A 26,932-nucleotide genomic window follows, 5' to 3' on the forward strand; every position below is an offset into this window, starting at 1 on the left:
AATGGAATAAAATAAGAATAGAATAGAATAGAATTAAAGTGGAATAGAATAGAATTTGGAATGGGATAGAAGATGGAATGGGATAAAATAAGAATAGAATAGAATTAAAGTGGAATAGAATAGAAAATGGAATGGTATAGAAGATGGAATGGGATAAAATAAGAATAGAATAGAATAGAATAGAATTAAAGTGGAATAGAATAGAATATGGAAGGGGATAGAAGATGGAATGGGATAAAATAAGAATAGAATTAAAGTGGAATAGAATAGAATATGGAATGGGATAGAAAATGGAATGGAATAAAATAAGAATAGAATAGAATAGAATTAAAGTGGAATAGAATAGAATATGGAATGGGATAGAAGATGGAATGGGATAAAATAAGAATAGAATAGAATAGAATTAAAGTGGAATAGAATAGAATATGGAATGGGATAGAAAATGGAATGGAATAAAATAAAAATAGAATAGAATAGAATTAAAGTGGAATAGAATAGAATATGGAATGGGATAGAAAATGGAATGGAATAAAATAAGAATAGAATAGAATAGAATAGAATTTTATTGGCCAAGTGTGATTGGACACACAAGGAATTTGTCTTGGTGCAGATGCTCTCAGCATACATAAAAGAAAAAAAAGATCCATTTGTCAAGAATCATGAGGTCCAACACTTAATGATTGTCATAGGGGTCAAATAAGCAACGAGGAAACAATCCATATTAATAAAAATCTTAAGGATACAAGCAACAAGCTACAGTCATACAGTCCTAAGTGGGAGGAAATGGGCAATGGGAGAAAAGCTACCGTGTTTCCCCGAAAGTAAGACAGTGTCTTACTTTCTTTTTATCCCCGAAAGCCCCACTATGTCTTACTTTCGGGGTATGTCTTATATTGGAAAAAAATTGAAAGGGTCGCGTTCCTGAAGGCGGCATCTCCCCAGAGTCCAGAAGGGCAGCCGCGGGACAGGAGCCTCGTGAGCCCTTTTCCAAGTTCAACCTCAGGGCTCCAGGGCAGCCTCCTCAAGGGCGACAGCCGCCCTCGTTCTTCTCCTCTTCCTTCTCCTCCATCACCGCCGCCACGCCGCGCTGCTCACCCAGAGCGAGGGGAGGAGGATCTGAAGAGAGCGCCAATGGGAAGGAAGCGCCCCGGATGGGTGGGGACTTTCCTACCTCTGGCCGGGCGGCTTCCCTTGCAGGGCCATTTCTGAGGAGCCCGCCGGTTCATAACGGTGGCAACCCACGGTCGCCAAGGCAGGGCCCTCGCCCACCTCGACTGCCGCGGAGAGGCTGCGTCGTGACCCCTCGATGCTGCCTCTTTCCTCCCTGCAGCTAACTCGGTTCCGCTGGCAAGTTTCACTGGCTCTCGAGGAGGCGAAAGCAAAGGCAGGAGCAGGTCGCTCGCTGCAGCAAGCCCCGCCGTCTCCGGCCGACAGCTCCCTCTAACGAGCCGAAGCTTAGCAGTCTGGCTTCGTCCCTCTGTCAGCCAAACTCCCCGGTGGGCTGGGCCTCAACAGGCCGCCTCCCTCACAGCTCCCCTCCCTGGTCCCGGAAGAAGGCAGCGAAAGCGCGCCCTTCTTCCCGCTTAAAAAAGGAAGGCAGCTAGATGAGAGGGAGGCGGCATATGTCTTACTTTCGGGGTACGGCTTATATTAGCCGACCCCCCTGAAACCCCCGATACGTCTTACAATCGGGGGTGTCTTACTATCGGGGAAACAGGGTAGTAGTAATAGTAGTGCAGACTTAGTAAATAGTTAATTAATAACGAATTAAAAATAATTAATTCTACGTTGCTTCTCTCCTTCATCCATCCCTCGTCCGTTTTTTGTGAGTTTTAACTTCGTATGTCTAGGTTCTATTTGTAATATTTGTATATATATGTAAATAAAAAAAATTATAATATTTATATACATGATACTAGCAAAACAGAAACATCAGGACAGGGAAGGCACTGGTTCACTTATGCACGCTCCTTGAATGGCTTGATTCTTTGGGGCAACACTGAATTTTATCTTTCTAAACTGCAGAAAACGATTGAAATCCCGTATATGAGGAGGGGGGGAGAGAGAGAGAGAATCCCTCTCAAACATTTTTTCAGTCCCCGCATTAAGAACCGGAAGAATCTATCAATTATTATCGCTCTTTCCCCCTTTAGAGCTACAGCGCCAGAACGCCCTCAACAGCTTACGCAGAGAGGCGTTTCGCCGGGCGCGCAGGCGCAGAGGGGAGGGTACTTGACGTCACATGATCTCTCGGCCCGGGCAAAATGGCGGCGCCCAGGCTGACGCGTGTTTAAGCGGGGCTCGGCTATTCCCTGCAAGCGGCCGCCTCCGAGGGCAGCATGTCGCGGCTGATTGTGAAGAATCTGCCCAACGGGGTGAGCAAAGTGGGGCGAGGGGGTTGCGGCGGAGGTAGAAATCGTGGCTTTTTTTGCATCTTGGACAGCCAGTTGTAGCTTGGAGGGCTGCAGCTGCATAGGCGGAATGGTCAGCTGTGTGCAGGAGTTAAAGTATCAGAGGCCAAAAACTAGGAGACGGGGAATTCTAGACCTGATTTGGGCCTGAAAGCCGGCTGGGGGACATAGAAACATAGAAGATGGACGGCAGAAAAAGACCTCCTGGTCCATCTTGTCTGCCCTTATACTATTTCCTATATTTTATCTTAGGATGGATCTATGTTTATCCCAGGCATGTTTAAATTCAGTTACTGTGGATTGACCAACCACGTCTGCTGGAAGTTTGTTCCAAGCATCTATTACCCCTTCAGTCAAATAATATTATGTCACATTGCTGCTGATCTTTCCCCCAACTATTATTTTACTGAAAGAGTAGTAGATGCTTGGAACAAACTTCCAGCAGACGTGGTTGGTCAATCCACAGTCACTGAATTTAAACATGCCTGGGATAAACATATATCCACCTTAAGATAAAATACAGGAAAAAGTATAAGGGCAGACTAGATGGACTAGGAGGTCTTTTTCTGCTGTGAGTCTTCTATGTTTCTAAGATAGGATAAGAGAGAGGAAGAAAGGTAAGGATAAGAGGTGTTTTTGAGAGGTGTGACCATCAGCCTTTTCCTAGACAATATTGCATAACAGACCTAAGATAAAATACAGGAAATAGTTATACTATACTATACTATACCAGTGTTTTTCAACCAGTGTGCCGGGGCACACTAGCGTGCCGTGAGACATGGTCAGGTGTGCCGCGAAGCTCAGAGAGAGAAAGAAAGAAAGGAAGAGAGAGAAAGAAAGCAAGAGAGAGAGAGAGAGAAAGAAAGCAAGAGATAAAGAGAACAAGAGAGAGAGAGAAAGAAAGCAAGAGAGAGAGAGAGAACAAGAAAAAGAAAGCAAGAGAGAGAGAAAGAAAGCAAGAGAGAGAGAGAGAAACAGAGGGAGGGAAGGAGAGAGAGAGAAAGACATAAGAGGGAGGGAGAGAGAGAGAGCAAAAAAGAGAGGAAGGAAGGAAGAGAAAGAGGGATGGAGAGAGAGAGAAAGAAAGAGGGAGAGAAAGAGGGAGGGAGAGAGAAATAATGCGAAAGGGAGAAAGAGAGAGAGAATTTTTTTGTCCAAACTTTATTAAGAACCCACCCACCCACCCCACCCTCTCAATGTGCCCCAGGGTTTCATAAATGTAAAAAATGTGCCACGGCTCAAAAAAGGTTGAAAGTCACTGTACTATACTATACTATACTATACTACACTATACAGACTAGATGGACCGTGAGGTCTTTTTCTGCCGTCAGTTTTCTATGTTTCTAACCTCAGATGGTGCCCCCTTGTTCTTGTATTCACTTTCCTATTAAAAACACTTCCCTCCTGAACCTTATTTAACCCTTTCACATATTTACATGTTTCGATCATGTCCCCCCCTTTTCCTTCTGTCCTCCAGGGAATACAGATTGAGTTCATGAAGTCTTTCCTGATAAGTTTTATGCTTAAGACCTTCCACTCTTTTTGTAACCCGTCTTTGGACCCGTTCAATTTTATCAATATCTGAGACAGAGAGTTCCAGTCCTGTGTTGGGTGTGAAAGCTGACTGGGTGACTTTGGTCCAGTCTCTAGGAGAGCAGGAGTTTTAATTCAAGCCTGCACACAAAAACAGGCTGGGTGACATTGGTCCCATCATTAGGAGGACTGGGCTGATTCACATCAGCCTTCTTAGCTCTGCTGGGATGACTTGATCGCCATTGCTTCTCCTACAGATCAAGGAAGAACGCTTCCGCCATCTCTTTGCCGCCTTTGGGACGCTGACCGATTGCTGCTTGAAATTCACCAAGGATGGCAAATTCCGGAAATTTGGGTTTATTGGCTTCCAGTCGGAAGAAGATGCCAAAACTGCCCAGGCTCATTTCAACAAAAGCTTCATAGATACATCCAGAGTCACGGTGAGCTACATGTTTGCTTTTATATTTGTTTAGCCTGGGAGAGAGGAATGTCCTTTGAAATTGAACCAACTGTTCTGGATATTTTCAGGCTTTTGGAAGATTTCTAGGAGTTTAAGGTGCAAAATAGGTTTGCTAACCCTTCCCAAACTTCAGGCACAATGTTAATCCTTAGATTGTTATTAAGAAACTTCAGTGATTCAGTTCATCTCGTTCTCTCCTTGATCTAAGACAGATGAAGACACTATATAGCAGTGGTTCTCAACCTGGAGATCCCTTTGGGGGTCGAAGGACCGTTTCACAGGGGTCACCTAAGACCATGGGAAAAGATAAATTTCCCATGGTGTTAGGAAATAAAGCTTCTATTGTAGCACCTTGGAACATATTAAAGCTCTGTTGGGAAAATGGGCACTGGACTTGTGGTTGGGGGTCACCAGAACATAATGTACTATACTAAGGGGTCACAGCATTAGAAAGGTTGAGAATCACCTGATCTCCTGTATAAATCCACTTTCATGAAATAACTGATGTTTGGGTAGGCTTATTGCTTTTCCTTGAAAATTTTTTACTTCTCATCCAAGAAGCTTCTTCAGTTCTAATTCTTCTTCTATTAAAAATAAAGAAGGTTCTTCGATGAGAAACGAAACATTTTTCAGCGGGAACAAAAGCCTAAAGAAAACCCAATTGTCTTTTGAACAGTAACTTTCCACAGTCATGACCTGGATGACTGAGAATCTCTATAGACTGTAGGCTTATAAATTGCTCTTTCCCCCCCTAGGTTGAAGTATGTAAGTCTTTTGGGGATCCATCGAAGCCTAAAGCTTGGAGCAAACATTCAAGCAAGCCCCAATTGTTAAAGGAAGCCTCTAAAACATCCACAAAGAATTCAGACCGTGCGGAAAAGAAACAAGTAAGAAAAAGTTTTTTATTTTTTTGTAAACAAGCTTTATCACGCATTTTAGATAAAGGCTCCAAGCTATTCTACTTTGTATCTGCCTCAACCTAGTGCAAAGAAGCAAAATCCTTCCGGAACGTAATTACAGACTGGTTGGAAGAAATTTTAGGCACTAAAATAGAAAAAAAAAAACCAGGACGTTTTTTGCTGGGAATATTTCATCAAAAACTAGAAAAGCATCAGGCTATCCATATGACTACGGCGGCTAGGTTAATATATGCCCAATATAGAAACATAGAAACATAGAAGACTGATGGCAGAAAAAGACCTCATGGTCCATCTAGTCTGCCCTTATACTATTTTCTGTATTTTATCTTAGGATGGATCTATGTTTATCCCAGGCATGTTTAAATTCAGTGACTGTGGATTTAGCTACCATGTCTGCTGGAAGTTTGTTCCAAGGATCTACTCCTCTTTCAGTCAAATAATATTTTCTCATGGTGCTTTTGATCTTTCCCCCAACTAACTTCAGATTGTGTCCCCTTGTTCCCTTTCCTATTAAAAACACTTCCCTCCTGGACCTTATTTAACCCTTTAACATATTTAAATGTTTCGATCATGTCCCCCCTTTTCCTTCTGTCCTCCAGACTCTACAGATGGAGTTCATGAAGTCTTTCCTGATACGTTTTATGCTTAAGACCTTCCACCATTCTTGTAGCCCGTCTTTGGACCCGTTCAATTTTGTCAGATAGATTAGATAGATAGATAGATAGATAGATAGATAGATAGATAGATAGATAGATAGATAGATAGATAGATGCCGAAATCTCACGAGAGAGCACGTCACCTAGTGAGATTTTTCTCCCTGAACATGTGCAAAAGCAAAATTTCACGAGGCCCCGCCGGAGACGCCAAGCAACGCAGGGAGAACACTGGTAGCGATGGGAGCCAGCAACCCTTCACTGGGGGACTATGTAATGTTTTGAATCTATTTTCCTTTTGTTTCCTAGGATGGAACAAAGAAGAAAAACAAAGCGGGACAATTGAAAGAGGTAAACCTGAATCATTCCCAAGGAGGATAGTGATATCCACAAGTAGCCAAAGAAAGATGTTTGTCGATATTTGAATTAAGCAGGTTTTCTTTTGTTTGTTTGGCCAAAAAAACACCACATGGGGGTTTTGTTTTGGGAGTTATTGAATTTTGTAACATCGCTTTCCATTGCTCTTTTTAGATTGCTAGTGTATCATTTTTGTAACATGAATGGGTTACGGCCTACGTTTGTGATTATTATTATTATTATTATTATTATTATTATTATTATTATTATTATTATTATTATTATTATTATTACAGGGATCCCCCGAGTTTCGCGATCTCGATCTTTGCGAAAGGCTATATCGCGATTTTTCCACCCGATGACGTCACTCCCTTCCTTTCTCATCTTTCTTTCTCTCTCTCTTTCTCTATCTTGCTTCTTCCTCTCTCACACTCTCTTCCTCCCTCTCTCATCTCTTTCCTTCTCTCTCTTTCTCTATCTCTCCCCCTCTTGCTCTCGAGCGGCGGGCGGCACCCAGGGAAGGTTCCTTCGGCCGCCCACCAGCTGATCTGCTCGGCAGCGCAGTAGCAGCGAGGAGCCGAAGATGGGGTTTCCCCTTTGCGTGGGCAACGGGTAAACCCCATCTTCGGCTCCTCGCTGCTACTGCGCTGCCGAGCAGATCAGCTGGTCGGCGGCCGAAGGAACCTTCCCTGGGTCTTCAACTCCCAGAGCGGCGGACAAGCGGAAAAGCGGCGGACAAGCGGGCAGGCAGGCGGCTCCTCAGCTGCTGGGTCTTCCCAGGTGCGGAAGTAAAAACACCATCTGCGCATGCGCGGCCATGGAAAAAGGGGCGCGCATGCGCAGATGGTGTTTTTACTTCCGCACCGCTACATCGCGAGAAATCGATTATCGCGAGGGGTCTTGGGACGGAACCCTTGCGATAATCGGGGATCACTGTATTATTATTATTATTATTATTATTATTATTATTATTATTAATTAGATTTGTATGCCGCCCCTCTCTGTAGACTCGGGGCAGCTCCGTAGACTCGGGGGGCTAATATTCTACTTTTTATTTTGCTTTTATTTTTTGCTTTTGCTACTTATATCCTTCAAGTTTGTTTATTTTATTGCTTAAGTTTCTGCTTTGCGATTTCCTTGCATTGAAAAAAAAAGGTAGAGGAAAAAATGCTTGGTTTTTTTTCCGTTTTTATACCACTGAATTGAAAAGATTAGCAACTAATTGGTAATATTAATAAGTCATCTGGCGGGAACTAGGGGAAGAGCCTTCTCTGTGGCGGCCCCGGCCCTCTGAAATCAGCTCCCTCCAGAGATTCACACTGCCCCCACCCTCCTTGCCTTTCGCAAAAGCCTTAAGACCCATCTATGTCGCCAGGCCTGGGGCAGTTAGATCTTTTCCCCTCTTCTTTCTGACCATTAAATGTTATGTGTGGATGCAATTGAATTAGTTGACTGGGTTTTTTAAAATGTAAGGGGATTTTAGGTTAGAGTTTTTAACTATTAGATTTGTACACATGTTATTGTATTGTATTTTGTGAGCCGCCCCGAGTCCTCGGAGAAGGGCGACACACAAGTCTAATTAATAATATTATTATTATTATTATTATTAATTAGGTTTGTATGCCGCCCCTCTCCGCAGACTCGGGGCGGCTCACAACAGTGATAAAAACAATCTATATTGACAAATCTAATAATTTAAAATCTAAAATAACAATTGTACATTTAAAAAATCTGAAAGCAAGGAACCCCAATATAAAAAAACATGCATACAATCATATCATGCACTAAAACTACATAGGCAGGGGGAGATGTCTCAGTTCCCCCACACTTGATGACAGAGGTGGGTTTTAAGAAGTTTACGAAAGGCAAGGAGGGTAGGGGCAGTTCTAATCTCTGGAGGGAGCTGATTCCAGAGGGCCGGAGCCGCCACAGAGAAGGCTCTTCCCCTGGGTCCCGCCAGACGACATTGTTTAGTCGACGGGACCCGGAGAAGACCAACTCTGTGGGACCTGACCGGTCGCTGGGATTCGACAACAACACGTTAGCCACATTAATTTAACATTTTCAAGATTTGTGGCAGGGATGGAGATTTTTTGGAATCCCCGAGATCCTTCCATTTTTTTTCTCATGTTCTTAAAATAACTGCACACTGAAATAGAAGACATTGTCCTTCAAACTTTGCCCTTGGTGAAGGCATTGTATGCAGAATGCAGAATGCAGCTGCGAGAGCAGTCATGGGCTTCCCTAGGTATGCCCATGTTACACCAACACTCCGCAGTCTGCATTGGTTGCCGATCAATTTCCAGTCACAATTCAAAGTGTTGGCTATGACCTATAAAGCCCTTCATGGCATCGGACCAGAATATCTCTGAGACCGCCTTCTGCTGCACGAATCCCAGCGACCTGGGCCTTCTCCGGGTCCCGTCAACTAAACAATGTCGGTTGGCGGGCCCCAGGGGAAGAGCCTTCTCTGTGGCGGCCCCAACTCTCTGGAACCAGCTCCCCCCAGAGATTAGAACTGCCCCTGCCCTCCTCGCCTTTCGCAAACTCCTTAAAACCCACCTTTGTCGTCAGGCATGGGGGAACTGAGATATCTCCCCCGGGCCTATACAATTTATGTATGGTAGGCTTGTGTGTATGTCTGTTTAATGATGGGGTTTTTTAATATTTTAAATTGTAAATTATTAGATTTGTTATAAACTGTTTTTATTGTGTTGTGAGCCGCCCCGAGTCTACGGAAAGGGGCGGCATACAAATCTAATAAATAATAATAATTGTCCCAAATATTGTATGATTTCTTTTAACCACGATCCTTTCTAACCGCGATCCTATCTTTTCCAGCTGGAAGGAGAAACAGCGTTTCAAGATTTCTTGGCTGTCCATCAAAAACGGTCCCAGGTGGCTACTTGGTCCAATGACACGAAAGCGGAAGAACGTGCTAAAGTGGTTGAAGATTATCTGAACTTTGATTCCGATGGGGACTCGAGCGAGGAGACGGATGCGGAGTTTGCTGAAAGTAATGGAGACATTCTTGTTGAGGTTTTATCAATACAGGGGTACCTCCACTTACGAACTTAATTCGTTCCACGACCAGGTTCTTAAGTAGAAAAGTTTGTAAGAAGAAGCAATTTTTCCCATAGGCATCAATGTAAAAGCAAATAATGTGTGCGACTGGGGAAACCACAGGGAGGGTGGAGGCTCTGTTTCCTTCCAGGAGATTCCTAGAGAGGCCCCACGGAGGCTTCTCCCCGGCCTTTCTGGTCCTGTTTCCTCTCAGAGGATTCCTAGAGAGGCCCCACGGAGGCTTCTCACCGCCTTTTCTGGCCCTGTTTCCTCCCAGGAGAGTCCTAGAGAGGCTCCACGGAGGCTTCTCACCGCCTTTTCCGGCCCTGTTTCCTCCCAGGAGAGTCCTAGAGAGGCCTCACGGAGTCTTTTCCTTCCTTCTTTCCTTCCTGTACTGTGGTTAGAAGTACCACCAACACTCCGCAGTCTGCATTGGCTGCCGATCAGTTTCCGGTCACAATTCAAAGTGTTGGCTATGACCTATAAAGCCCTTCATGGCATCGGACCAGAATATCTCCAGGACCGCCTTCTGCCGCACAAATCCCAGCGACCGGTTAGGTTCCACAGAGTTGGCCTTCTCCGGGTCCCGTCGACTAAACAATGTTGTTTGGCAGGCCCCAGGGGAAGAGCCTTCTCTGTGGCGGCCCCGGCCCTCTGGAACCAGCTCCTCCCAGGGATTAGAATTGCCCCCACCCTCCTTGCCTTTCGTAAACTCCTTAAAACCCACCTCTGCCCGTCAGACATCTCCCCCGGGCCGATACAGTTTATGCATGGTATGTTTGTGTGTATGTTTTTGCTTTTTAATAAGGGGCTTTTAGTGACTTTTAAATTATTAGATTTGTTGTGAATTGTTTTATTGTTGTTGTGAGCTGCCCCGAGTCTACGGAGAGGGGTGGCATACAAATCTAATAAATAATAATAATAATAATAATAATAATAATAATAATAATAATAATAATAATAAATAGAATGCAATATTGCAGACTAATTCTATCAACTGCCAGCAGTTTGATTCTCAACACCTGAGGGTTGATAGCTTTCCGTCCTTCCAAGGTCAGTAAAAGGAGGATCCAGATTATTGTGGGCAACAGGCTGACTCTGTAAACTGCTTAGAGAAGAGCTGTAAAGCAATGTGGAGCAATATATAAATCTATATTTCACCTCCCTTCTTCCTTTCCACCTTAAAGCTGCCTCCTCATCAGTTTGTGACCCTGCTAAGTCTCCCAAACAGTTGGTGTTGTACATACTCCTGATCAGTTGGAGGATGACGAAGATATTGAGGACTCGGATTCAGATAGTGTTTATGAAGTAGTGGGGGCCCCGGGGTTACAGGTAGTAGAACAGGTGGGAGGCCAGCCCCAGGATGGGGCTATGAGTTCAGGATCTAGTGAGGGAGAATCAGACGCGTGCTGGATTAATCCTAAATTCAGAAGGATTCAGAAACGTAGAGAGCAAAGGTCTGGAAGAAGATATTAAGGAGAGGAATGGGTTAAATATTGTAGTGATGTATTGGCATGTCAGAGGGCTAGTGGAGAAGAAGGGTGGAGTTTCAACGTTGCTGAAAAGAAATGTGGAGGTGTTTTTACCATGCTAATGTAAGCCAAAGTATTTTATATTGTATTTATTATTATTATTATTATTATTATTATTATTATTATTATTATTATTATTATTATTTAGATTTGTATGCCGCCCCTCTCCGTAGACTCGGGGCGGCTCACAGCAATAACAAAGACAATACAGTGATCCCCCGGTTATTGCGTCCCCGACCATTGCGAACAGGCTAATTTGCGATTTTTGAACCCGGAAGTCAGAACACCATCTGCGCATGCGTGCCCTTTTTTTTCTATGGGCACGCATGCGTAGATGGCGCCGGGCAGATCAGCTGCTGGGCGGCTTCCCTAGGTCTTCCCCCTCTTGGCGGGCATCAGCGAGGAGTTTCCCCACCGCCCACGCAAACTCCTCGCTGCTGCCGCTTCGCTCGGGCCGCTTCCCAGCTGAGTACTCAGCTGGGAAGCGGCCCGAGCGAATGGCTTGTCCGCAGCCTGCCTGCCCGCGGCTCGCGTGCCCTTCTCCCGCCCACGCCGTTCGCTCGGGCCGCTTCCCAGCTGAGTACTCAGCTGGGAAGCGGCCCGAGTGAACGGCTTGTCCGCAGCCTGCCCACGCCGTTCGCTCCCCCTCTTGCTGGCGGGAGAGCGAGAAGCCCTCCCCAGCACCCGCTCGCCCACCGTTCGCTGCTCGCCCGCCCTTCGCCCGGCCACCCGCCGTTCGCTCGCTGCTCGCCCGGCCACCCGGGTTCGTTTGGCTTGAGGGCTCAGTTGGGAAGGCGCGCGGGTGTTTTAAAACGGCGCCGCCGACATGGGGGGCTTGCTAGCACCCCCCCAAACCCGGGTTGGGGGTTCGGGGGGGTGCTAGCGAGCCCCCCATGTCGGCGGCGACGTTTTAAAACAACCGCACGCCTTCCCAACTGAGCCCTCAAGCCAAGCGCAGAAGTTCGCCTTTGGCGCTTGGCTTGAGGGCTCAGTTGGGAAGGCGCGCGGGTGTTTTAAAACGTCGCCGCCGACATGGGGGGCTCGCTAGCAACCCCCCAAACCCGGGTTGGGGATTCGGGGGGGTGCTAGCGAGCCCCCCATGTCGGCGGCGACGTTTTAAAACACCCGCGCGCCTTCCCAACTGAGCCCTCAAGCCAAGCGCAGAAGTTCGCCTTTGGCGCTTGGCTTGAGGGCTCAGTTGGGAAGGCGCGCGGGTGTTTTAAAACGTCGCCGCCGACATGGGGGGCTCGCTAGCACCCCCCCAAACCCGGGTTGGGGGTTCGGGGGGTGTGCTAGCGAGCCCCCCATGTCGGCGGCGACGTTTTAAAACAGCTGCGCCGCCCCCAATCTTCGGCTCCTCGCTAGCGCTGCGGAAGTAAAAACACCATCTGCACATGCGCAGATGGTGTTTTTACTTCCGCAGCGCTACTTCGCGAAAACCCGCTTGTTGCGGGGGGTCCTGGAACGGAACCCTCGCAATGATCGGGGGATCACTGTATAGGAACAAATCTAATAATTTAAAAAACACTGAAAACCCCATTATTAAAAACAAACATACACACAAACATACCATGTATAAACTGTATAGGCCCGGGGGAGATGTCTCAGTTCCCCCATGCCTGACGGCAGAGATGGGTCTTAAGAACTTTACAAAAGGCAAGGAGGGTGGGGGCAGTTCTAATCTCCGGGGGGGAGCTGGTTCCAGAGGGTCGGGGCCGCCACAGAGAAGGCTCTTCCCCTGGGACCCGCCAGACGACATTGTTTAGTTGACGGGACTCGGAGAAGGCCAACTCTGTGGGACCTAACCGGTCGCTGGGATTCGTGCGGCAGAAGGCGGTCCCGGAGATATTTAGTCAGTGCTGCTGTTTTTTTAAAGCTATGTAGTTAGGAAATAAATCTTGTCTAAGTGAAGCAGGAAAAGGAATGTGAGGAATGCGGCTGAGAGAGATAATGGACCGAGTGATGTCTGGAATGTGTTGGAAATACAGGAGAGCAGAGAAATAAACGGAGTTGCTTTATTCATGGAATGATGCATTTAATGAGAGTTATTTGTAATTACTAAACTTCTACCAGAAACCAGAACAGTTGGTAGCTGATGTTCTGCCCTTCTCCATCCCCAGGGGAAGGAGGAAACTCTCCGAGCAAGGAAGCAACCCTTCAACAACTCTCCGACATGGATTATTTGCGATCCAAAGTGGTGAAGGGGGACGAATCATCGTCAGAAGGAGAGAGCGAGAGTGAGGAGGTGGACAGTGAGGCGTCCGAAGGAGGAGGAGGAGAAGAAGAAGAAGAAGAGATGGAAAAGAAGACCAGCCTCAAGCCAAGGGCTATTTCTGACACCAAGACCAAGCTGACCGGAAAGGTCAATGTGCAGAACGTCACCGAGGACGCCAAGGGTACCAAAATGACCTCACAGGTACGTCCCAAGTCTTCATGGTGTGTTATCCAATTCTATCAGAGTTTGTTGCAGAAAACCATTTCCAGAAAACACACGCAGACAAACTGATTCAGTTGGATTCATTAACTTCTTTATATACCGTATTTGTCGGAGTATAAGGCCCACCTTAGTTTTGGGGGAGGAAAATAGGGGAAAAGAATCTGCCTACCAGGTATTCATCTGGCTAGCGTCCTTAGTCTGGTCAGCTTCGGCACATTATTTTATCCCCTGGTTGGGGCTTTAAAAAAAAACCTTATTCGGAGAGAGTAACAATGAAAGAGCTTGCAAGCCAGTAAGAGCTGGGAACATCATTAGCACCTGGAAAGAAACATTCGGAGCATGTAGAGCAATGGGAAAAAAATCTGCAAAGACTTAGGGCTTGGAAAACATTATTCGCAAAGAGTAACAATGAAAGAGGTTGCAAGTCAGTAAGAGCTGGGAACATTGTTAGCACCTGGTTAGGGTGGGGAAAGAAACTTTATGCATCAACGATAAATTCCTTGTGTGTCCAATCACACTTGGCCAATAAAGATTCTGTTCTCTTCTACTCTATTCTACCCTATCCTATTCTATTGTATTTCTATTTCTATTCTATTCTAATATTCCAATATACCAATAATTCTATTCTATTCTATTCCAATATATCAACGTATCAATGTACCAATATTTCTATGCTATGCTATTATGTTCTATTCTATTCTATTCCAATATATCAATGTATCAATGTACCAATATTTCTATGCTATGCTATTCTGTTCTGTTCTATTCTATTATATTCCAATATATCAATGTACCAATATTTCTATGCTATTCTGTTCTATTCTATTCTATTCCAATATATCAATGTACCAATATTTCTATGCTATTCTGTTCTATTCTATTCCAATATATCAATGTATCAATGTACCAATATTTCTATGCTATTCTGTTCTATTCTATTCCAATGTATCAATGTACCAATATTTCTATGCTATGCTGTTCTGTTCTATTCTATTCTATTCCAATATATCAATGTATCAATGTACCAATATTTCTATGCTATGCTATTCTGTTCTGTTCTATTATATTATATTCCAATATATCAATGTACCAATATTTCTATGCTATGCTATTCTGTTCTATTCTATTCCAATATATCAATGTACCAATATTTCTATGCTATTCTGTTCTATTCCAATGTATCAATGTACCAATATTTCTATGCTATTCTGTTGTATTCTATTCCAATATATCAATGTATCAATGTACCAATATTTCTATGCTATGCTGTTCTGTTCTATTCTATTCTATTCTGCAGAAGGCCATTTCTTGGCACTCCGGTTTGAAATAAAACGCACAGATGTTTCTGTATTTCTTACCTAGGAAAACAGATCAGTCGCAGGCACTGAGCCCACTACGGCATTCACAGTGAAAATGCGGGGTGCCCCCTTCAATGTCACAGAGGTAAGTAAGCCCCCTTTTGTAGCCCATCTTAAGTCTTTTATTTTCCCAAAGGCCAGGGGGTGGGGGGCGGGGAGAGAACTCATCTTCTATGGTGGATGCTAAACCTGGATGGCTGTTGCATGACAGCCCTTCAAAATAGACCAGACTAGGAATCCAATGTTAAATAGATCATTTTCCCCCCTTGCTTCTCTACCTTTTATGGATTCAGCAAAACGTGAAAGAATTTTTTGTGCCCCTCCGGCCACTGGCAATCCGGATTGCAAGGAACGCGCATGGGAACAAAACAGGTAATAATGGGGATTTTTTTCACTGATGCTCTTAGATGGACTGTGGTTCCACCTTTGTTTTGTCAAGAGTGCTTTGCACAGGTCCTAGGTAGTATATCTGTCACCTTGCATTGTTTAGGCTGCTGGCTCATTAACTTCCAGCAAAGCCAAAAAGAGAATATTTTGGTGGAACACCGAAAATGAGAAATCTATAAGTGGAAGACCTTTAAAGGGTGGTGGGCTAACACTGGACTCAGTCCATTGTACTTGTGCTGGGATTCTAAATAAAATTGCAGCTTTATTATTATTTAGCATTATTGCACATTTAACATTAGCATCATACAGCTTCCTAAACAATCCCATCTTGAAGTAGGTTGCAGTTTCCTTCCTTCCTTCCTTCCTTCTTTCCTTCCTTCCTTTTTTCCTTCCTTCCTTTTTTCCTTCCTTCCTTCTTCCCTTCCTTCCTTCCTTCCTTCCATCTTTCTTTCCTTCCTTCCTTTCTTCCTTCCTTCCTTCCCCCTCCCTGAATCAATCTTTGTTTCCCTCTCTCTCTCCTTGAATCTTTCTTTGTTTTCCTTCTTTCCTTCCTTCCTCCTCCCTCCCATTAAATCTGCTAAGTGTGTGTGTGTGTGTGTGTGTGTGTGTGTGTGTGTGTGTGTGAAGGACTCCATTTCATAATTGATTCAAGACCAAAACCTTTATCATAAATAATGCAGTGTGCCGCAGGTATTTGTGTGTGGTGCGATTGTCTGTGTATGCGTGTGTACATGCATGACACTGGGTGAAAAAGTTAAAACAATTTTATGCTTGTAATACCGCTGTCCCATTAAACTGTAATTCAAATGGATAGAACAGTGTTTCCTCCTTTTCTCTGTTCTCTTTAAGTTCTCTAAATAATTAGAATGTCCATAATGATTTTCAAATTCCACAGGGTACGTATTTGTCGATTTTAAGACTGTGGAAGAACAAGAGAAAGCCCTAAAGAGGGATCGAGAATACATGGGTAAGTTTCCTACTGTTTTTGACTCAGGAAGGATTATTTGGGCTAAGGGATTTATTTTTCATTTTCCTTCATGTACAAAGGGTGGAAGAGATGTCATTTTAAGCACATGTTTAAAATGTAACACGCAAAAGGTGTTGTGTATACACTCAAGTATAGTACAAATTTAGTTTGGGAAGTAAAATTTGCTTGATTTCAAGAGGAGCATCCCAGCGCACCTGTTCTGCCCCAGCAATGATCCCCCCCCCCCCAGGAAATAGGCACACACACATTGATTTTACAACATTTAAGCATTTACTCCTAACATTTTCTGAGTAGTGAGTTTTTTTTTTTTTTTTAAAGTTCAGGAAATTAGAAAAATAAGTCTGTTCGGTGCCAGGTGCTAACTAGCGTCTGAAAAACAAGCCCAGAGTCCAAGCATAAACCAAATCCGACAGATCATTTCTTTGATCACACAGAATCATCATTGAAACGGATCCAAAGACGGGCTACAAGAATGGTGGAAGGTCTTACGCATAAAACGTATCAGGAAAGACTTAATGAACTCAATCTGTATAGTCTGGAGGACAGAAGGAAAAGGGGGGACATGATCGAAACATTTAAATATGTTCAAGGCTTAAATAAGGTTTTTAATAGGAAAGTGAACACAAGAACAAGGGGGCACAATCTGAAGTTAGTTGGGGGAAAGATCAAAAGCAACATGAGAAAATATTATTTTACTGAAAGAGTAGTAGATCCTTGGAACAAACTTCCAGCAGACGTGGTTGGTCAATCCACAGTCACTGAATTTAAACATGCCTGGGATAAACATAGATCCATCCTAAGATAAAATACAGGAAATAGTATAAGGGCAGACTAGATGGACCAGGGGGTCTTTTTCTGCCGTCAGACTTCTATGTTTCTATGAAACAATAATGTCCGAGCAAACAACCAGAACGAAACAAAAGTTGTCTTCTTTGATGAAATGAAAATGAAACGTTATAATTGCGCGTCATAATATTTTTATTTTTATTGAATGAGGGAACAATGTCTCACTTAGCAACAGAAATTTGGGACTTTGTTGCTGCCGTAATTTAATTCAATTCAATTCAATTGACTTCTATGTCACCTAATCCCCTAGGACTCAGGGACTTCAATCAGGGTCGAGGACTTACCTGTATTGTGCATTTCACTTGGCAGGCGGCCGGTACATTGAGCTGTTTCCGGAAGAGAAGGGTGTTAAGGGGAAGCCCTCTGAGAAGGGATCAGGCCAGGTCTGGCAGAGGGCCAAAAAAGACGATGAGGAAGAAGAAGATCTTTCGGAATCCGGGAGGCTCTTCGTGAGGAACCTTCCTTATACCTGCACGGAAGAGGAATTGGAGCCCATCTTTTCCAAACACGGTAAATTGTCATAATATTTTATTTATCTTTATTTATTTATTTATTTTGTCCAATGCACAATGAGGGTTTGAGTGGGTATATTAGTGGCCCTGGGTTGGGCCGAGAGGCAAATAAGGAGCTGTGATGTTCCTTCAATACACCAGGGTGATTCGACACAAAAATTTGTAACCCTTCCCTGGTGCAGAGCTGAAGGGATTGGATACTGTAGCCTAGAGCAGTGATTTTCAACCTTTCTTGAGCCGCGGCACATTTTTTACATTTATGAAACCCTGGGGCACATTGAGCGGGGGAGGAGGGGGGGCTAAAAAAAGTTTGGACAAAAAATTTTCCCTCTCTCTCTTCCTCCCTTTCGCTCTATTTCTCTCTCCCTCCCTCTTTCTCTCCCTTCATCTTTCTTTCTCCATCCCTCTTTCTTTCTCTTCCTTCCTCTTTTTTGCTCTCTTTCTCTCTCCCTCCCTCCCTCTTCTTTTCTCTCTCTCTCCTTCCCTCCCTCTCTTTCTCTTTCTCTTGCTTTCTTTTTCTTGTTCTCTTTCTCTCTCTCTTGCTTTCTTTCTCTCTCTCTTGTTTTCTTTCTCTCTCGCTGTTTCTCTCTCGTTTTCTTTCTCTCTCTCTCTCTCTCGCTTTCTTTCTCTCTCTGAGCTTCGCGGCACACCTGACCATGTCTCGCGGCACACTACTGGTTGAAAAACACTGGCCTAGAGGATAATTCTCTGCCTTACAAGGCAAAGGTTGCAGGTTCAAGTCCCAGTGGGTATGGCTAGCTGATGAGGCCAAAATAAGGCCGAAATAGATCTATCCTAGTCTCCCTTAATTTTCAAATTCAGCAAAAAAAAACATGTGACATATATATATATATATATATATATATATATATATATATATATATATATACACACACACACACACACACACACACACACACACACACACACATAGTAAAATATATGATGAAGGTTATAGAGGAGATACTCATAGTAAAATATATCTAAGAAATAATAGAAAAGAAGGTACAGTAATAGAACATATCAATGAAAGAATAGAAGAAGAGATATAGGAATAGAAGAAAGGTATAGGAGATATAGGAGAGCAATAGGACAGGGGACGGAAGGCACTCTAGTGCACTTGTACTCGCCCCTTACTGACCTCTTAGGAATCTGGATAGGTCAACCGTAGATAATCTAAGGATAAAGTGTTGGGGATTTGGGGATGACTCTATGGAGTCCGGTAATGAGTTCCACGCTTCGACAACCCAGTTACAGTCAAGTTTGGAGCGGTTAATATTAAGTTTAAATTTGTTGTGTGCTCTTGTGTTGTTGTGGTTGAAGGTGAAGTAGTCTCCGACAGGCAGGACGTATTTTGTGGGGTATTATTTGGATATTACATTATTGGGAGACTGTTTTCCAAAAAGCTGTTCCCGAAAAACAGGAAAGATCTTCTTAGATTTGAACATACGAGGGTTATCCGGATACTAAGGTTACCAAGGCATGTAGTTCTCACGGGGAATGTTCCCAGGGGAAGTTGGTATTCCTATCGTGTAGCGGGAAGCCAGCGGAAGAGAATGAACAGTGCCCAGGGGTCAGTAGATCATCGACTATGAACCCAAGAACAAGGGGGCACAATCTGAGGTTAGTGGGGCGAAAGATCAAAAGCCACACGAGAAAGTATTATTTGACTGAAAGAGTAGTAGATGCTTGGAACAAACCTCCAGCAGACGTGGTTGGTAAATCCACAGTCACTGAATTTATACGTTAAAGGGTTAAATAAGGTTCAGGAGGGAAGTGTTTTTAATAGGAAAGTGAACACGAGAACAAAGGGGGCACAATCTGAGGTTCGTGGGGGGAAAGATCAAAAGCCACGCGAGAAAGTATTATTTGACTGAAAGAGTAGTAGATGCTTGGAACAAACCTCCAGCAGACGTGGTTGGTCAATCCACAGTCGCTGAATTTAAACATGCCTGGGATCAACATAGATCCATCCTAAGATAAAATACAGGAAATAGTATAAAGGCAGACTGGATGGACCAGGACCAGGAGGTCTTTTTCTGCTGTCAATCTTCTATGTTTCTTTGTTTCTTTGACTGATGTTGTGGCGAAGATTAGAGATGAGCGTCCTCGTTCCGTTTCCCTCCAAGTGCGAAGTGCGTGCTGTAATAACGCTACCTGAATGCTAAGGACATGAATGCTGCTGCGATGGGGGCCCAAGATGCTTACTGAAGCGCACAAAATCGACACATGTCAGTGCCGCCCGAGAATTTCTTGATCGAGATTGAAGGCGAGGCTTTTCTCAACTGTAGAGTGACAGGAGATGAAACTTGAGCTGACCACCCTATTCCAGAGAGCCAACGTCAATCAATTCAGTGGCCCCATACCCATTCTCCTTCAGCCCCCAAATTCAAAACTCCGCAATCAGCGAGAAAAACCTTGGGCGCCCATTGCACCCAAATCCCGGGCACCCATCGCAGCAGCTTCGCAGTGCTTTGCAACCATCTCTAAGCACTTTTACAGAGTCAGCCTCTTGCCCCCAACAATCGGGGTCCTCGTTTTACCCACCTTGGAAGGGTAGAAGGCTGAGTCAACCTTTGAACTGCCAAACAGAGTTGGCCTTCTCCGGGTCCCGTCGACTAAACAATGTCGTTTGGCGGGCCCCAGGGGAAAAGCCTTCTCTGTGGCGGCCCTGGCCCCCTGGAACCAACTCCCCCCCCCCGAGATTAGAATTGCCCCCACCCTCCCTGTCTTTCGTAAACTACTCAAGACTCATTTATACCGCCAGGCATGGGGGAGTTGAGATATTCCTTCCCCCTAGGCCATTACAAGTTATGCATGGTATGGCTGTGTGTATGTTTGGTTTTATAATAAGGGTTTTTAGTTGTTTTATTATTGGATTGTCACATGCTGTTTTTATCATTGTTGTTAGCCGCCCCGAGTCTACGGAGAGGGGCGGCATACAAATCCAATAAATGAATGAATGAATGAATGAATGAATGAATGAATGAATGAATGAATGTATGTATGTCAGGCAGCTGGCAGGCAGCAAAAGTCACCTTCAGTGCTGCACTCTAACCACTGTGCCACCAAGGCTTCTCCCACAACCCTTTTCCAATGGATCTGTTATTCCACAGGGCCTCTCTCCGAGATCCACTTCCCTATTGACGGCCTGACCAAGAAGCCCAAAGGCTTTGCGTTTGTCACCTACATGTTTCCCGAGCATGCTGTGAAGGCATTTGCAGACGTGGATGGACAGGTTTTCCAGGTACAAACTGATGGGTGGATGTCTCTATGTTGCATATCTTACGCGGCTGCCCCAGGCAATGGGAGTTAGACAGCGGATGATCTGGGCAGTTAAAGATTTTTTCTTTGGTTTCCCATTGGGGTGTAAATGCTTACATTATAATAGCATTTTTCTTAATGGGATAAGATTCAACGTACAAGTAGTTCTTTGCAGTATAAGTAGCTTTTGTGGGTGAAAGAGGGTGAAGATAGCGCTTCCATCATAGTTCCCAGAGGATATGTCTTATGGTACATGTAGTCTGATTTGGCAAGATTCAGTCTATAGGCAAGGAGCAATAAAGAACACTGCTTAGAAGTTGGCAAGATTCAGTCTATAGGCGAGGAGCAATAAAGAACACTGCTTAGAAGTTGGCAAGATTCAGTCTATAGGCAAGGAGCAATTAAAAAAACTGCATAGAAGTTGGCCAGATTCAATCTGAAACTCCAGAACGTGCAGAAACTTCAGATCGTGCAGAATGTAGCTGCGAGAGCAATCATGGGCTTTCCCAAAAATGCCCATGTCACACCAACACTCCGCAGTCTGCATTGGTTGCTGATCAGTTTCCGGTCACAATTCAAAGTGTTGGTTATGACCTATAAAGCCCTTCATGGCACCGGACCAGAATATCTCAGGGACCGCCTTCTTCCGCACGAATCCCAGCGACCAGTTAGGTCCCACAGAGTGGGCCTTCTCCGGGTTCCGTCAACTACACAATGTCGTTTGGCGGGACCCAGGGGAAGGGCCTTCTCTGTGGCGGCCCCGGCCCTCTGGAACCAACTCCCCCCTGAGATCAGAATTGCCCCCACCCTCCTCGCCTTTCGTAAGCTCCTTAAAACCCACCTCTGCCGTCAGGCATGGGGGAACTGAGATATTCTTTCCCCCTGGGCCTCTACAGTTTATGCATGGTATGTCAGTATGTATGTCTGGTTTTTATAATAAGGGGTTTTTAGTTGTTTTATTATTGGATTGCTACATATTGTTTTTATCACTTTTGTTAGCCGCCCCGAGTCCACGGAGAAGGGCGACATACAAATCCAATAAATAATAATAATAACAACAATAATAACAATAATAAAACAACAACAACAACAATAATAATAATAATAATAATAATAATAATAATATAGGAGCAATAAAGAACACTGCATAGAAGTTGGCAAGATTCAGTCTACAGGCAAGGAGCAATAAAAGAAGATTGCAGAGAAGAACCTCAGCGTGTCTTTCTTAGGTTTTAGAGCCTGACAGCTGCAGAGATTTTTCAAGACTTGGGGATCCAGGATAACTTTGGGGCTTTCCACTCGTTCTGTTTCCAGGATTGATATTTCAGATTTTCTCTTTTGTCTCTTAGGGCCGAATGTTGCACGTGTTGCCTTCAACCGTCAAGAAGGAAGAAGCGGAGAGCTCAGATCCTGCGGGGTCATCTTCGTACAAGAAGCAAAAGGCCTCAAAAGAGAAAGCAAACAGCTTGAGGTTTGTGCCTTCATAAGTTATTTCTCCCCCTCCCCACTCTCTCTTAAGAGTTCTTTTATGATAAATAATAAATTGGTTGTTTCCTGATTGATTATTTGTACCCTGTGACAATCATTAAGTGTTGCACCTTATGATTCTTAACAAATGTATATTTTCTTTTATGCACACTGAGAGCATCTGCACCAAAGACAAATCCCTTGTGTGTCCAATCACATTTGGCCAAAAAAGAATTCTATTCTGTTCTGTTCTTCCTTCTTTCCTTCTCCATTCCATTCTATGATTTGATTTGATTTTTATTTCTTATTTGTATCCTATGACAATCATTAAGTATTGTACTTTACGATTCTTGACAAATGTTTCTTTTTCTTTTATGTATACTGAGAGCAACTGCATCAAAGACAAATTCCTTCTGTGTCCAATCACACTTGGCCAATAAAGAATTCTATTCTGTTCTATTCTATGATTGATTGCTTATTTCTACCCTATAACAATCATTGTATTGTACTTTATGATTCCTGATAAATGTCTCTTTTCTTTTATGTACACTGAGAGCACCAAGACGAATTCCTTGTGTGTCCAATCACACTTGGCCAATAATGAATTCTAATCTAATCTAATCATAAAATAAATTTAAAAAGTGAGGAAAAAATATACTGTAAAAGGGTAAAAAAAGAAAAAACCCTAAAGGAATATTTAAATGAATTCTGATCTTTCTTTTCAATAGATAATTACAACCTTATAGTCGCTCTTCTCTTTAAAATGGGGTTGTTGTTGTTTTGCAGATCTCCCGGCTTTCTCATTTAATAATTTATCCTCAGATCCATAAATCCCCTCTTCCTATTTGATTATTCATTAGGCAAAAAAACCCTATAAGGTTTCCACTCTTTCCAGATTTGTACGTTTCGTGACCAAGCGATCAAGGACAAATCTGGAAAAATCTGGAAACCTTACATGGGCTTTTTGCTGAACAAAATCCGGAAGGAATGAGCAGCCTATAAATTAGATAAATTAAGTTAAATTCAATACAAAATTTGCCTTCTTGGTTCCTTCGGTCCAAACCGAGCGCTTTAAGCCATTTCTGCAAATGCCCTTCGTGGCACCGGACCAGAATATCTCCGGGACCGCCTTCTGCCGCACGAATCCCAGCAACCAGTTAGGTCCCACAGAGTTGGCCTTCTCCGGGTCCCGTCAACTAAACAATGTCGTTTGGCGGGACCCAGGGGAAGAGCCTTCTCTGTGGCGGCCCCGACCCTTTGGAACCAACTCCCCCCAGATATCAGAGTTGCCCCCACCCTCCTAGCCTTTCGTAAGCTCTTTAAAACCCACCTCTGTCGTCAGGCATGGGGGAATTGACACTTTCCCTCCCCCTAGGCTTATAAAATTTATGCATGGTATGTTTGTATGTATGATTGGTTTCTAAATTGGGGTTTTAAATTAACTTAAATATTAGATTTGTTTACATTGTATTATTATTGCTGTGAGCGGCCCCGAGACTGCGGAGAGGGGCGGCATACAAATCTGATAGATAGATAGATAGATAGATAGATAGATAGATAGATAGATAGATAGATAAATGCCGACAGCTTCACACTCCATTCCTCTATTTCGAGAATGTTATTCTTCTCCAGTCCTCCCAAACAGTGGAACTTACCCTGTTTGTCCTCCACCCAGCTCTCACAATTGGAACACCCTCTTCATGGGGACGAATGCGGTGGCAGACGCCGTTGCACAGAAATACAACGCTACCAAGAGTCAAGTGCTGGATCATGTGAGTATTTAAAAAAAAAAAAAAACCTGTTGTGCAGGGTGTCCAGCAAACCTGAAAAACAGGGAATTATCAGGGAAATCGACGGTTCGGGAAATATCAGGGAATCAGAGAGGGTTCGCAACTTGGGCTTCCTCCTCGATCCACAGCTGACATTGGAACACCATCTTTCGGCTGTGGCGAGGGGGGCGTTTGCCCAGGTTCACCTGGTGCACCAGTTGCGGCCCTATTTGGACAGGGAGTCATTGCTCACAGTCACTCATGCCCTCATCACCTCGAGGTTCGATTACTGCAACGCTCTGTACATGGGGCTACCTTTGAAAAGTGTTCAGAAACTCCAGATCGTGCAGAACGCAGCCGCGAGAGCCTTCGTGGGGCTTCCCAGATTCGCCCATGTTTCTACAACACTCCGTGGCTTGTATTGGCTGCCGATCAGTTTCTGGTCACAATTCAAAGTGTTGGTTATGACCTTTAAAGCCCTGCATGGCATTGGACCAGAGTACCTCTGGAACCGCCTGCTACCGCACGAATCCCAGTGACCGATAAGGTCCCACAGAGTTGGCCTTCTCCAGGTCCCGTCGAGTAAACAATGTCGTTTGGCGTGCCCCAGGGGAAGAGCCTTCTCTGTGGCAGCCCCGGCCCTCTGGAATCAACTCCCCCCGGAGATTAGAACTGCCCCCCACCCTCCTTGCCTTTCATAAACTACTCAAGACCCACCTATACCGCCAGGCATGGGGGAGTTGAGACACCTTTCCCCCAGGATTTTTATATTTTATGTTTGGTATGTATGTGTTGTTTGGTTTTTAAATATGATAGGGTTTTATATGCTTCTTTTTAATATTAGATTTGTTTCGCTATAATATTGTTTTTTTATTATTGTTGTGAGCCGCCCCGAGTCTTCGGAGATGGGTGGCATACAAATCTACTATATTATTATTATTATTATTATTATTATTATTATTATTATTATTATGTCCCACAGAGTTGGCCTACTCCTAGTCCCGTCGACTAAACAATGCCGTCTGGCGGGACCTAGGGGTAGAGCCTTCTCTGTGACGACCCCGGCCCTCCAGCATCAACTCCCCCTGGAGATGCCAATTGGCCCCCACCCAATTGCCTCCACCAAGACAAATTCCTTGTGTGTCCAATCACACTTGGCCAATAAAATTCTATTCTATTCTATTCTTATACAGCGTGGTAACCAAAACTTGATACCTCTTCTTTTTTTCTCGTGGCAGGAAGGCAAGGGCAGCGTGGCTGTAAGGGTAGCGCTCGGGGAAACGGAGCTTGTTCAAAACGTTCGGCAGTTCCTGCTCGACCACGGAGTCAGTCTGGATTCCTTCAGCCAGGTAAGAGAACGGTGGACGTTCGAAGCCTCCTTTCTTCTCACTTAATCGGAGACATCGTTAAAAAGGTAGTTGAAAGCTGTCAGAAAAGAGGAATTTGTTAAAGCGTTTCTACAGTTCCGAAGCTCCTTGCCTGTAGAAAGCGAGCTTCTCAGAGTTTTGCATCGACATGAAAACAAAACAGAAGTGGATTTAGGTTTTGGGTGATTAGAAAGGATAGATTAGAGCAGTGATTTTCAACCTTTTTTGAGCCGCGGCACATTTTTTACATTTACAAAACCATGGGGCACATTGAGGGGGGGGGGGGGGGCACGGCTAAAAAAAGCTTGGACAAAAAATTTCTCTCTTCCTTTCGCTGTATTTCTCTCTCTCCCTCTTTCTCTCCCTCTTTTTTCTCTCCATCCCTCTTTCTTTCTTCCTTCTTTCCTCTTTTTTGCTCTTTCTCTCTCCCTCACTACCTCCCTCTTTCTCCCACCTTCCCTCCCTCTCTTTCTCTCGCTTGCTTTCTTTCTCTTGCTTTCTCTCTTGTTTTCTTTCTCTCTTGCTTGCTTTCTCTTTTTCTTTCTCTCTCTCTTGTTTTCTTTCTCTCTGAGCTTCGCGGCACACCTGACCATGTCTCGCGGCACACTAGTGTGCCGCGGCACACTGGTTGAAAAACACTGGATTAGAGAGAGGAAAGAAGTATGATGTAGCTTTAGAAGAGAGGTCACAATATATAAACTATACTGCTCAAATAAATAAAGGGAACACTTAAACAACAGAGAATATAACTCCAAGTCAATCAAACTTCTGTGAAATCAATCTGTCCACTTAGGAAGCAACACTGATGGACAATCAATTTCACCTGCTGCCGTTGTCCACATTCCACTTTGTACAGAACAAAGTATTCAGTGAGAATGTTTCATTCATTCAGATCTAGGATGTGTTTTTTGAGTGTTCCCTTTAGTTTTGTGAGCAGTGTATATATAAAATATATATGTGCCTGTATATGCTGGGGGGAAATATTGAAAAGCACTTTCTATTTTTTTCTTTCTGTTTTTTTTTTAATCTCATTTTCTTTCACCTTTTTTCTTTTTCTCTGGTTTCTTTTTCTGTTGTGAACTGAAGGAGGGAAGGAAGGAAGGAAGACAATACATTGAGGGGGAAGGCAGGAAGGAGGGAGGAAGGAGGAAGGGAAGATAGATGGACGGAGGGAGGAAAGGAGGAAAGAAAGAAAAGAAGAAAGCAAAGAGGAAAGGAGTAAGGAAGGAAGAGGGATTGAGGAAGGGAGGAGGAGAGAAGGAAGGAAGGAAGGCAATACATTGAGAGGGAAGGCAGGAAGGAGGGAGGTAGGGAGGAGGAAGGGAAGATAGATGGAGGGTGGGAGGGAGGAGGAAATAAAGAAAAGAAAGCAAAGGGGAAAGGAGGAAGAAAGAGGGATTGAGGGAGGGAGGGAGGAGGGAGGAAGGAAGGAAGGAAGATAGATTGAGGGAAGAAAGCAGGAGGGAGGAAGGTAGATTGAGGCAGGGAGGGAGGCAGGAAGGCAGGAAGGAGGGGGGGAGAAAAGAAGGAAGATAGATGGAGGGTGGGTGGGAGAAGGAAAGGAAGAAAGAAAGAAAAGGGAAAGGGAGGAAGGAAGGGGAATTGAGG

The 26,932-nt window shown here is 44.2% G+C and overlaps 1 protein-coding gene across 2 annotated transcripts in view; it reads left to right on the plus strand.

Annotated features, from left to right (window-relative positions):
• The first annotated feature begins 2,252 nt into the window (after nt 1–2,252).
• The window catches only part of RBM19 (RNA binding motif protein 19), a 96,248-nt gene continuing 71,568 nt past the window's right edge, over nt 2,253–26,932 (plus strand). For both annotated transcript variants that reach the window (XM_070762971.1, XM_070762972.1), the window contains exons 1-14: nt 2,253–2,375; nt 4,202–4,384; nt 5,160–5,291; nt 6,287–6,328; nt 9,176–9,350; nt 13,050–13,345; nt 14,729–14,809; nt 15,018–15,096; nt 16,007–16,078; nt 17,255–17,455; nt 20,574–20,704; nt 22,071–22,192; nt 23,864–23,960; nt 25,196–25,306. In XM_070762971.1, coding sequence (XP_070619072.1) covers nt 2,340–2,375; nt 4,202–4,384; nt 5,160–5,291; nt 6,287–6,328; nt 9,176–9,350; nt 13,050–13,345; nt 14,729–14,809; nt 15,018–15,096; nt 16,007–16,078; nt 17,255–17,455; nt 20,574–20,704; nt 22,071–22,192; nt 23,864–23,960; nt 25,196–25,306 — 1,758 coding nt within the window. In that variant the 5' untranslated portion in view covers nt 2,253–2,339. The remainder of the gene's footprint in view (nt 2,376–4,201; nt 4,385–5,159; nt 5,292–6,286; nt 6,329–9,175; nt 9,351–13,049; nt 13,346–14,728; nt 14,810–15,017; nt 15,097–16,006; nt 16,079–17,254; nt 17,456–20,573; nt 20,705–22,070; nt 22,193–23,863; nt 23,961–25,195; nt 25,307–26,932) is intronic.

Source organism: Erythrolamprus reginae, chromosome 10 (genome assembly GCF_031021105.1).
Source record: "Erythrolamprus reginae isolate rEryReg1 chromosome 10, rEryReg1.hap1, whole genome shotgun sequence".
Lineage (NCBI taxonomy): Eukaryota > Metazoa > Chordata > Lepidosauria > Squamata > Dipsadidae > Erythrolamprus > Erythrolamprus reginae.